The following is a 12651-nucleotide window of genomic DNA, read 5'->3' as shown; positions in this document are numbered from 1 at the left end:
ATTATCAACGTGTTTTTGTTTGTCATTTGTTTGTTTGTTATGAATCTTCTGATGCCTGTTACCCGTTACCAATGACAACTCGTGATCACACCAGTTGGAGTGCCTTTTCTCCCATGCGGACTTGTTGCTTCACTGTTGGATGTCTGCTTGTTTAACTTCAAGTCGTTGAGATCCCATAAACTATATCTTAATAGCCTGGCACCATTTGCTTTCTTCACCACATTCAGTTATGCACCAATTTGGTTTTCAGCGATCCTGTGAACATCACAAAATGAACATCACAAAATGCTAGTTTGTTAGAACAAAGTGTTCTTGTATTGAGGTAGGGTATGAGCTGAAGTCCAAGGCCCATGTGTAGCCCATATGATTAATTTCTAATCAAAACCTAAGTATCCCTTTTAACTACTTGTTTTAATTATTTTGTTGTATTATGTAAAATATAATTCATTTTAATGTTACTTTATCACCTGTTTAGTTACTATAAATGCTTTTAAACAAACAGATTAAAACATAAAATAAATATCAATATAAACACTAGTAAAGAAAGGATATTTTTAATCTATTACCAGATAAATACATCTTTGGTTGTTTGGGAGCAATAAATATGGGACAATTGGATAATAATAATTTTCTTTCAAGAGCTTTAAGGGAATCAGGAAAGTTTGACTTAATTACTTATACTTTAATCTTTCAATCAAAGTTTTATATTTTTATCCTTAGAGGATTTGTGAGATGATACTTGAAACTCTTTGATATAGAACAACAGAACTCTAAGATTATATAATTATCAGATTTAGCTGCTTAGAATTTCTTTGTGGTTCTGACATTTATAAATTTCACTTCGGCAAAAGATTGGGTTTCAAAGACAATTGTGATATATTTTAAAAGTTGTCTAAATTTGAAGGAATTCTTAAATATCATGAAACTGCACTGTAGAAACAATAGTGCCTGGGGAATTCCATAGCTCGACACAAATGTATTCGCTTGGTACCATATCCAAATTATATAAATATCATCTAAAAAATCACCCTCACTGCCAACAAGTTGATTCCAAATCATCCCAGCCCTATCTCGGACATTTTCATGGCTGTGAATCTTTATAGGATGGGATAGGCTCACCCTCCTCAGATGGTGAGTTTGAACTACTGATCTTGCATCGGACTGCATTTAGCAGTCCAGGCAAGCATGGCAATTCAAGCTGTCCAGACTTATTTGACTGTACCAGTAGAGCACGAGGGAACATATCTATGTGAGGGAGTACTCCCCAAATAAAACGGAATTTGGTTTTCAAAAGTGTGTATTTACTTTTTTTTTTTTTTTTTACAAAAATCCCTTATCACCTTCATAGTACTCTCATAACACTGACTACATTTGTCAAATTGGCGATTCTATTTTCGGAAACATTTTTCAAATTCACCTGTTTGGGTGGCTGCCAGCACCTCTCTCCTTTTTCTGTTCACCTCTTCTGCATCATCAAACTGCTCTCCTTTCACGTCCCTTTTCATTCAGGGAAACACAAAGAGGTCACATGGAGCAAGGTGAGTCAGGTGTGTGGAGCAAGAGAAGCGTGCTGTTTTTTGTGTGTTATTTTTGCCAGAAATTCGCACAATGTGATGACTGCGTTGAGCAGGTGCATTCTTGTGGTGGCAAAATCCTCGTCTGCCACAAATCTGGCCTTTTTTGCTTGCACACTGTTATGCAATCTTTTCAGAATGTCTAGAGAGAGAGTTTGATTAACAGTCTGACCTGGTGGAACAACCTCCAAATGCACAATGAGTGAACATTTTCATCAGTGAGGGAAGTTGATGGACATCCAGAATGAGGTTTGTCATCAATCATCCTTTCACCTTTTTTGAAATGAAAAAAACTGCTGATACACTTGAGCTTTCCCCATAGTGCTGTCCTTGTAAGCTGTGTTCAACATCACAACAGTTTCTGGGGCATTTTTCTTGAGTAGGAAACAAAATTTCACAGCCGTATGCTATTTTCTTAAATCAGCAATCACAGAAACCCAGATTTGAGCAAAACTGCTCAAAATACAAAAATATCAATGTGACCAGAGAGAACCTTCCCAAGTGACACTACTGAATGCACTAATTCAGAATGAACTGTTTGACGCTTGCCTAGTAGAAAAAATGGGTACTACAAAAGCTCCACTATATATACCAATTTTATTTTCCTTTGGGTATGTGTGATTAAAGTCATTATCTGCCCATAGTTCCCCAATTTGAAAAGCAGGAAAGTATATGAAGATAATAAATACTTACCTAATATAATATTGCTTAAATTTGTTAACTATATAACAAGCCTAGAATACGAATTGACACACCATAAGCACTGTATAAGTATAATCTGTCATATCATGATCATGATCATGATCGACTATGACTATCATGCCTTTGTTTTTAATAATTTGATGTTGTTACTGTTGATGATGGTGTCAAAAATCATACTGAAAGTTTTGATTGTTTTTTATGTTGTCATTGTGATAAAAAAAAACATTCCATTTTGCATATAAAAAGGAATTTTCTAAAATGCACTAAAATGCACATTACGGAATCAAGAAGGAAGTGTTTGAATTTTCCTTTTTATATACTATGATGTCATTTGAATTAAATGAACCTGGGAAGTTAGCAAATACATAAAATATTTGGAACTATTTTACCATGCATAAATTAATGGGCTATACATTAAGTCATTAAGAAATTGAAAATAAAACAAGTGAATAATTTCATTTGGTAAAAATTTATTTGAAAATTTTAATAGTAATGACTAACTTTAAAATTATATGAGATCAATATATTAATTATTTAAAATAGAGAGTATCCTATTCTTAAATCAGTCTGAGCAAACCATTACTTTTATTAATAAACAATGTGAACACTCATATAACTACATGACAAGTCATTTCTTCCTTTTTAGTAACTTTGAATTTTTTAATGAAAGAGATTAATTTAAGTTTTGTTTCTTAAACGTATCTTAAATTATGTGTAGTAAATATAGTCTTCTAAAATAGTTTATAGAGAATTTAACTATATTCAATGATGGTAGGGGACAATACAGTCGCAAAATGACTACTTTTAAGTTTTTAATATTTTCATGTATCATCTGAGTTGAACTATTTTAACAAAATAGGGACTGATTATAGTAGACAGAGAAATAATTTACCATATTTATAATCAAACTTCTTATATGATCAGTAATAATGAAATCATTAGTAATAGTCCAATTATAGACAATTCATTGTGTACTAAGTAGTCCCAAAGAATCACACACTAGCATACATAACTCTTATGATTTCAAGGTCACAAAATAAACTGAGATTTCTGAATAACCTAGTGTTTCAAATTTAGTACAAAAATACATATGCAATGCTCAAGTTAATTAGCAATAAGCATACACATAATGTCTTATCCCATAAAAGCAGTAGAATTCACAGAGCACCTGGGCTAAACCCATCAGACTGACACAAGTGATCTAGCATATTATTGCACATACTGTAAAACTACACCTATGACACTGTTCACTAATTGTCCTGTAGATGCACCAAAGGATTTATTTTATTCCATTGGTAGTTTTCCTCAGCATAAATCAAATAGGAAAAATCAAATGCTTGGAGTGGGGCAGTGAGGGCAAGTCAGGGTATTAAAAATTAGTAATCTATGTTCATTTAAATCTTAGTTGATGAAGGGGACTCATTCCTTTAAAAATAAAGGAGAGTAGTTTATCAAGATAAGGTATTAAAACATAAATACAAAGCTCTGCGACAATAGGGAAGCCATGCTCACACACGCAAATATGTTTGTCTTTGAGTAAATGCTGGTATTTTTGCTCACCTTAATACATGTAAATATTGACTTTTAATGAGTTAATGTGACCCTTTTAACCATAATTCCTTACATGACACACTTTGATTCTGTGGCTCTAATTTCATTTTGGAGTCCATTCTCTATGATAGAGTTGGACAGATTTGCCATTAGTGGAAGGTGTGAATCAGGCGCACCCTTTTCTTTCCTTGAGGGCACCTTTCAGAATACTTTATTAGAGGATGTCATGTGAGAAGCGATCCTTTGTTTTTCTTGGATGGGGCATAAATCAGGAACCCTGGTTATGTTCGGGCTGCGATCTACAAGGTCTGTTGGAATTACCAGTGACTCTGCAGGAGAGAGACAAAGCTCTCTACTCTTAGGAAGTGTGACAACCTCCGAAGTTTTCAGGGGCAATTATGCCCTGTCCCACAGGGTCACTATGCGTCATTATGGACTCAGTGGCAGTGAGTTTGCTTTGCTTTGGGGATAAATGCTCATTTCTCTATATAGTTTCTATCACCTGAAAAGCCCTACTTCTGTTTTCCGACTGAACTTTGGCAGAAGCAAGAAGTACTATTGCGCCTTTTGGATATTTTTGGCTTCTGGCTCTGGTTCTTCGGCTCACCTTTGTCTGACCTTCGGATTTGGGACTGAACAGCACCCACTGCCAAGTCACACATTTCTTTAAGGTTTCATGAATTTCAGTGAGATAAAGCAGTGAACCCCTGGATCCATGAAGGAATATACTAAAAGAAGGAGCGGGCAGAAAATGGAGAAGATTAGCATTTTAGGACAGTTGGATATTTAATGCATCTTTACTCTCAGCTTCTTAGAAATAGTCTAATATTCAAAAACAAGCTCACTGCCACCAAGTTGCAGCTGACTAATGGTGACTCTATAAGACAGAGTAGAAGTGTTCCTTTGAGTTTCTGAGACTTTAACTATTCATGGGAGTAGATTTCTCCATCTTTCTCACTCAGAGTGACTGTGATTTCCAACTGCCAAACTCGTGTTTACCAACCCAGGTGGTAAGAAATTATCACCACAGTTATAAGATAGTTGTTGTTTTTTCAATTCATGTATTTTCCAACTACATTAAGAGTGTCTACTGAATTTCTAACATTAATCCTGACTCGGGTAGTCCCGTCAAGGAAGAATATGAGCTTATCAATCATTTATGCTAATTATGGAGATACAGCATACATTACTATATAAAAATCAGGAAAACTAGGAATAAAAAAAAGACAATTAAGCGTGAGACTAATTGACTCCATGCATCGCTGCTCACCCTGCCATAAGACTAGAAGAACTGAATGGTGTCACACAACCAGTACTGATCATTTTGAGGACAAATTCTATGGAAGAATCTATACATACAAGAATTTTGGGTTTTCATGGAGTCTAGGTTTTTCAGGGTCATGAATAAATGCCTGAAACATTTTTCCTCAGAAAACCTTTGATCTTTAAATGAAATGCATCCCATGAAGTATTCTCAAAAGCAAAAATAATATAGTTAACCTAATAAAGTATGTTTGCCTTAGCATTGAACTCTTTTAATGTCTATATGTATCTGTCTATCAAATTGAAAACAGCAACTTGATAGTTTAAAATAAAACTTTGGGCACAGTGGGCTCATGTTAATGAGGGGAGATAGAAGGATAAGAAATGTCAGACCACTCAAAAATATAATCAGTGTTCCTGAATAGTATTTGTAAAAACTGTTGGAATAGTCTATTTTCAGCTATGTATACTCTCTGTCTCTCTTTATCTATCTATCTATGCATTATGATAAATTGTGCAACTTCAGTGGAGACAATATAGAGCTATTCTTAGGCCAGTTAATGTAGAACTTTGTAATTTACCATTAACATTTAGATTTAAAGAATATGATGTGGAGTCTCCATAAAAATTTAAATAGGGAAGAAATATCATCTTAAAATAGAAGCTAGAGTTCCAGGAAGGAGCTTCGTAAGTAGTCCATGTTAAAAATGAAGGTGGCCTGGGTGACAGAGGATAATAGTGAGAGAGACAGGTTAATATTTTTCTTTTTGGGAAATGAGGAGGGTGAGGAGACTGAAGGAGCAATACATATTTTTAAAAATATTTTTCTTTTTAATATTTTCTCATTGGTGAGAAATGAATGGCAAAGTACTATTACCTATTAAAATTTGTTATTATTACTTAGTTTTTAAATTTTCATCTAATCTTATGACAAATCATTTTTGATAACTGAAACCCTCCAGTATGAGGATAAGGAGAGAGAATTGCTGTATGTAAGTGATTGTTGAGTATGGAAGGCCATTTATTAAAGGCCTCTTAGTCTTGGTTCTCTAGGGAAGCAAAGGCAGTGAAACTTTTGTGATGATATGTATACAGAGAAATATATTTCAAGGGAATGGTGTACACACTTATGGCCCTGGCAAACCCCAAATTCATGGTCAATAGACAGGCTGAAGAATTCTGGTGGCTGATGTGATGGCAGGGGCTAAAGAACCCAAAATGTGTAGGTCAATCAGGCAATTAACTATAGCCAACTAGGACTCATAGAGTTTCGGGAATTGTCAAATAAAAAAATTTCAGGTCAGGTAGTAGGCCAGGGATATGTTCAGCTTTATGCAAGAGCTCAAAAGAAATCATTAAAAATATAATTAAAAATAATACAATTGTTTCCATGAATTATTTGAAGCCTCCTCATTTGTCCCAAGAAACAACGTTCAGTCATTAAGAGTACAAGGTCAAAAGTGAAATTGAACTTTGCCAGAGCATCCATTTATTTATGGAATCATGCCACTACCCAAGGAACACTCCACTTTCAATTGATTGTGAATATAAGATCACAAAAGGGAAGGAGAACCACCTAGCGTCTGTGAAACAATTGAGAACTATACTTTTGCCACTTGACACACAGAACGTTGATTAACCATCAACAGTCCCAGCAGACTTTAACTAGGAAAATACATATGCTATCAATACTACTTTTACAACATGACATCATTTTCAAAGTCTCTAAATTTTAGGTATACAAGCAACTGGTCAATTATAATGGCTATCGGATTGGGGGTGCCTTTAAGAGTTTGTAGATCAGGAGCATGGAGTGCGTATGGGTCTAACTTTAGCAGGAACAGGTTTGAAGACTTCACAAGTAATTTAATGATTGTAATAAAACTATTGTGAGGAGGGATTCTTTCAAGTGTTCCAAAATTAAATCAAATTTCCCTAACATTAAATTGAGGCTTTGAAACAGCTCTGCCCCTCTCAAATATGGCAACATCGCACTCAAAGATGGCAACAAATGCAGTGCTTTGAGCAAGTGCCCCTTTCCACAGTCCCACCGACAATCCAGGCATAAGCATGGCATCCAGGAAGGAGCTCACTCTGTCTCCCCTGAGAGTCCCATCCCAGAGCTGCAGCCCCTCATTCCCCTTATTCCTTACCTCACCAAATGACACAAATATAAACATTCAGGTTTATTCCTGTATCATGTTTTTGGCTATGTCAGAACCTGTTTGAAGTCTTGCATCAAACAGCCAGTGGTAGCTGTTGGTTAATCAGATATTTTCAACCTGGGGACTGTTCAGGTATTCCGAGAAATTATACTATACAGCGAGTGTGTGCAATCAGTTGCCTGATTCTGTTATTCATGAACTTGGTAACAGTGGAAATTCAGCTCAAAGAGAACTTCAAATGTAATTCCCAGAGCCTGAGTTGTGTCTAGTCATTAGCTTCAACACGTAAAATTTAGGAACCCATGTCAACCCTCAGCAAGAGGTCTGATGATACTCACATATAGGAATCAACAGCAAATCAACCATTTCAGAATTTAAAAACAAGCAAACAAACAAAAAAGACCTTAAGAGACAAATGTCAACATGAAATTAAAATAAAATATTAATCTAAAAAAGGTGGAGGCTTCTGTAATGACAGTAATGTAGTCATGAGCATTGGTGACAAGTTCAGTTCTAAACCTCACCAGCAAGGGGAAACAATGAGTGGGGATATTTATCAAAACAGACTTAATGCTGTATGCTTTGACACCTCTGAGGATCTAGACAAAACCTTTTCTGAACATAATCGAGGAAATGAAAGATTGAGAGTCCTGGCACATTTCGTCTTCTTCTTTTACTAGAAAGTTTCTATCATGAGCATAAACCTGTTGAGGTGTTCTAGCCCAGAGTGCTACCTGTCCAGCTGTCATAGAATGAAGTCTAAGTCATTCCTCTTGATGAATAGTGTTCATTTGATTATTAGCTAAGAAGACATAGGTATTTTACTCGTAGTGTGTATTCATTCTGTACATATTTACTTATCTCTTAAAATGTAAGTTTACTTAATATGAAACTTGACAGGATCATTTAAATTATTTTTGTAATTTTCTGATATAAAGTGAAATTTATAAACATTAAAATTATTAAATAACAATATTTTCTAAATTTTATGCTCTACATCTATGTACTTACCAGGGTGATCAGACAGTACATTATGGACAAAGTTTGATCATGACTCACTTCTGGTTGTTCACTGGTTTTCATGACTTTCAGACTGGGCTCAATTTACATGTAAATCTTACTCCATGAACCTTTTTCCAATTTAGTATCATACAAAAGAGATTGCACTTCATATAAATCAAGCAGTACTAATCAAGTAATAATTTTTCATTGAGTTTTGAATTTAGAGTACAGAATCAGTCAGTGTCTATGGGTGGGAGGAGCCATGAAGTTGACTTCTCTCTCAATTTTATACCTAATTATATATACATTCTTAGATTTTTTTCATTTAACCTTTGTTAGCATTGAAAATTGTTTTATTTTTCCTTCAAAATGTTTTATATTCAAGCTTCATGTTCAATACCCAGACATTTCAGTATACGGTTTTTGAGAACTAAAGATTTATTCTGAAATCTATGAAAAAGGAATATTACCATGACCAAAATGCATCTTAATACACAAGGTATAGATTTTTGGGCAGAGAAACAATCAAACAACTAGATTTCCCAATGCATTATAGTAGTTGCTATGGTCAACAACAAATGGAGAACAAAATGGGTAGTCAAAGTAATTTCAAAGCAGGTGTGTGAACTCTGTGTGTTTCTGAGCAAAACAAGGGCATACAGCATGGTTTAGAATCAGGCAAGTTATACCAGGGTTGCGTCCTTTCACTGTACATGCTCAATTTGTATGCTAAGCAAACAATATGATAAGCTGGACTATATGAAGAAGAAGGTGGCATCAGATTTGGAGGAAGGCTTATTAACATAAATGTGATACACAGATAGCAAATTAGTTTGCTGAAAGCAAGGAAGTCCTGAAGTACTTGCAAAAGAAAATCAATGAATGCAGCTGTCAGTATGGTTTGCAAGTCGAAATAACGAAAACCAAAATGCTCACAACTGGACAGATATCTAGCATCATGATAAACAGAGAATAGATTGAGTTTTTTAACTATGGTATTTTCAATCATCTCTTATGCTAATGAAATCTGGAAAACAGAATAAGAATAATCACTGGATTCATGCATTTGAATTTTGGTGTTGGAAAAGAATATTCAATATATTATTGATTTCTATAAGAATAAATAAATCTGTGTTGAAAAAGTGTCAGAATTCTCCATAGAAGCTAGAATAACCACCTCTCATCTTACACACTATGGACATGTCATCAGAAAGGATTAGCCACTGGAAAATATGTCATGCTTGGTAAAGATGAGTGAAGCATGGAAAGATAGTCAAGAGATGGCTTGAGCCATTGGCTGCAGCACTGCACCGCAACAGCAGTGTCACTGATCGGTAGGCAAGCACTGGACTGTGCAGTCTTTAGTCCAATTGTACAGGAAATGACTCAATGGATCCTAACCAACAAAACAGTGACACGTATTGTGCAAGCACTCTCCACAGATTATATAGCTTCATGACATTTTCATTAACATATGATAATGAAAAATAGATTGCATTTCGTATAAACCAAGCAATACTAAACTACTGACTCTTGACTGACATTTAAATTTAGAGGAGTCTTTCTGTTTGGGAATCAAGAATAGGCAAGAGGCACAGCTTTTCCTTGAATTGTACTCCTAAATAACTAATTGATTAATGGCTATATCTGTGTTTATTGATGAAAAATTGTGCAGTCCTTTCAAATAGTCAGGATATTTATAAATTTAGGTTATGTTATTGGATCCAGACATATATGTATATTAAAAATCAGTAAACCGCATATCTGTGCATCTTCACAAGTTTATTTTTTCAATAAAATGGTATCTTTGTTAGAGGTCTGGTGTAGAGACCTCACATTTTACAATGTAATTTGAATTTAGTGATTTAATATCATTTATTAGGGAATGTCTGATTTTCTATAAAATCAGAAATGTGGATATTTTAAGGAAAAATGTGTATTGTGGTGATCTTGCTGTTTTAAGCCACACTTCATAACTGCTTTTCTAAATATTTTGGAATGAATTATTATGGCTAAAACAAATTTTAAAACATGAAACAAAAGCTATTGATTTATCCTCATATTTCACAATGCAAATTTTTATAGATATTCTACATATATTTGCAGTATTTAATGTACTCAGGGAATATTTGCCATATTATTAAAAATAAAAATTATTCTAAATGTTAATGATTCATATTTTAGCCAAACTGCATTTTCATATTGATAATATTTAAAGGATTTTCTTATTGTCACATTTATATGCAAATATATAATCAGAATTGCTATGGTTTCTTTCATCAAGTGAAACTACTAATATGCATACTTATGCTAAATATTTATCTCAAAGAAAAACTTATACATGTTTTATGATATTGTTTCACAGATGCTCCCAAGTTTATATCAAATCAAACTATTTATTACTCTTGGGAAGGAAATCCAATCAATATAAGCTGTGATGTGAAATCCAATCCACCAGCATCAATCCACTGGAGAAGAGAAAGATTAGTATTACCAGCTAAGAACACTACTAATTTAAAGACTTACAGTGCAGGAAGAAAGGTGATATTGGAGGTAAGTCATAATACATATCAGTGGCTATAGTTATTTTAGCAGTTATCCACTATTTTAGAAAATATTCAAATATCTTTATTTATAAATCTAATTTGAAATTCTGTTGTATATATTTCTGTCACTCACTCACTCACTGCTATCCAGTAGATAGCAGCTCATCATGACCTATATGGGGGACAGGGTAGAACTGCCCTGTGAGTGTTGGAGACTGTAACTCTACCAGAGTGAAAGCCATCTTTCTCCATAAGGGCCACTGATGGCTTCCCACTGCACAGCTTGCAGTTGGGAGCCTAACAAGAAACCACTACATCCACAGAGCTCCATATTCTCTGTGGATTTATGTAAATTTTATGCATTTTAATCATGGTCCATTGGTGAGGAATACCTCATTATTTATTTACACAGATCATGGATATGTAGGAAAGGCCATTATTTTCAAGAACTTGATTTTAGAAGGAAAAGCAGTAAAAACAGTAAAGAGAAAAGGAATAATTTCATAGTGACCGAGGTTTAAAACTTTAATTTTAATCTTGATGTTAGTCATCCAAACTTTTGTTAGCCCTTTCAGTCTCCTAATTATGACATATATAAATTCTGCCTATATTTATGAGTCTTCTGTAATTTCCAAAATAAGCCAAATTTACTTGTCAGTTCCTCATTTCTACGTTTTTAATAAGCTTTTAGATAACTGCTTCTCTTCTTCCAAGTGTCTGTACTTAAAATGGTGCTTGAGTAGAACACCTTTCATTTAGTACAGTTTGTATGTGTGTGTTTTTGTGTATGTGTGACCTGTCGATGTTTACACAAGACTTTGGCAATGGTCACCAGTCCATCACCTTATAATGACTTCAAATGACTACAAATCTCCTTCACAGAGCCTTCTTTAACAATCAAGCTTTTATGCTTTCAAATTATTTCAGTTTAAATAAATTTAAAGAAATGTATTTTTATTAATGGCTGATATTTTATTAATATTCGATAGCTATACTGTATCCACTTAAGGTATTACTTTGACATCGTGTGATTAACAACTCATTGTATTTTGTGAAATGTTGTGAAATACTTGAGTAAAAGAAGGATTTCATATTCCATGTCTTCAAATATTTGAATAATTGATTGAATTAGACTAGATTGAATTATAAAACTATATTAGATGAGCTAGCTATTGGTTGATTAACATAGAGATCAATTGCACATGGATATTTAGGTGGATTTAACTTAAAGTATATATTAACCTCAGTTTAATGGAATTGGATTAATTCCAAGTGTAAAGAAAACACAAGTGAGTTATTTCTGCTTTACTTTCTCTGGTTAGTTTCAAGTTTGGGGGACAGTTAATAATTCATCATAATAATAGTCAAATTACATTCTAAAGATCCAGCATTTAAGTATTTCATTAATATTTGACGTTCATGTTATCTAACCCTCTACCTAAATGGCAATAAAAAAGTTCATGTGTATACAATAATCAACTTCCAGGAGTTTTTAATTGCTTTACTATGATATCCCATAATGGGTTGTCTTTATCATTGTTAATATCCAAATAAGGATGCTGATAAACTTAAAATCATCACTTCATTAAAAAACAGTTATCAGGTTTTTTAGTATTTAAGATAACCTATAACCTTCATTATGACCATTGCAATTTCAGCTTATATTTTGATATTAGAAGTTGTATTTGCTGGTTTATTATATTTTCTTGAAGTGTATATTTTAAGTAAATTTGTATCATTTTAACTGCATATTACCATTGGAACAAATGCTCTCATGAGTAGATTTTTTAGTGCTTTCAATTATTTGCATTTTTAAACATTTTATCATTTTTAAATTAATGTTTACAA

General features: G+C 33.7%; 1 protein-coding gene across 2 annotated transcripts in view; it reads left to right on the top strand.

Moving 5' to 3' along the window:
- The window catches only part of NCAM2 (neural cell adhesion molecule 2), a 595057-nt gene that overhangs the window by 445228 nt on the left and 137178 nt on the right, over positions 1–12651 (top strand). For both annotated transcript variants that reach the window (XM_075542416.1, XM_075542417.1), the window contains exon 10: positions 10623–10810. In XM_075542416.1, the coding sequence (XP_075398531.1) occupies positions 10623–10810 (188 nt within the window). The remainder of the gene's footprint in view (positions 1–10622; positions 10811–12651) is intronic.

This window comes from Tenrec ecaudatus, chromosome 2 (genome assembly GCF_050624435.1).
Source record: "Tenrec ecaudatus isolate mTenEca1 chromosome 2, mTenEca1.hap1, whole genome shotgun sequence".
Lineage (NCBI taxonomy): Eukaryota > Metazoa > Chordata > Mammalia > Afrosoricida > Tenrecidae > Tenrec > Tenrec ecaudatus.
This window is presented reverse-complemented; position numbering and strand designations above follow the sequence as displayed.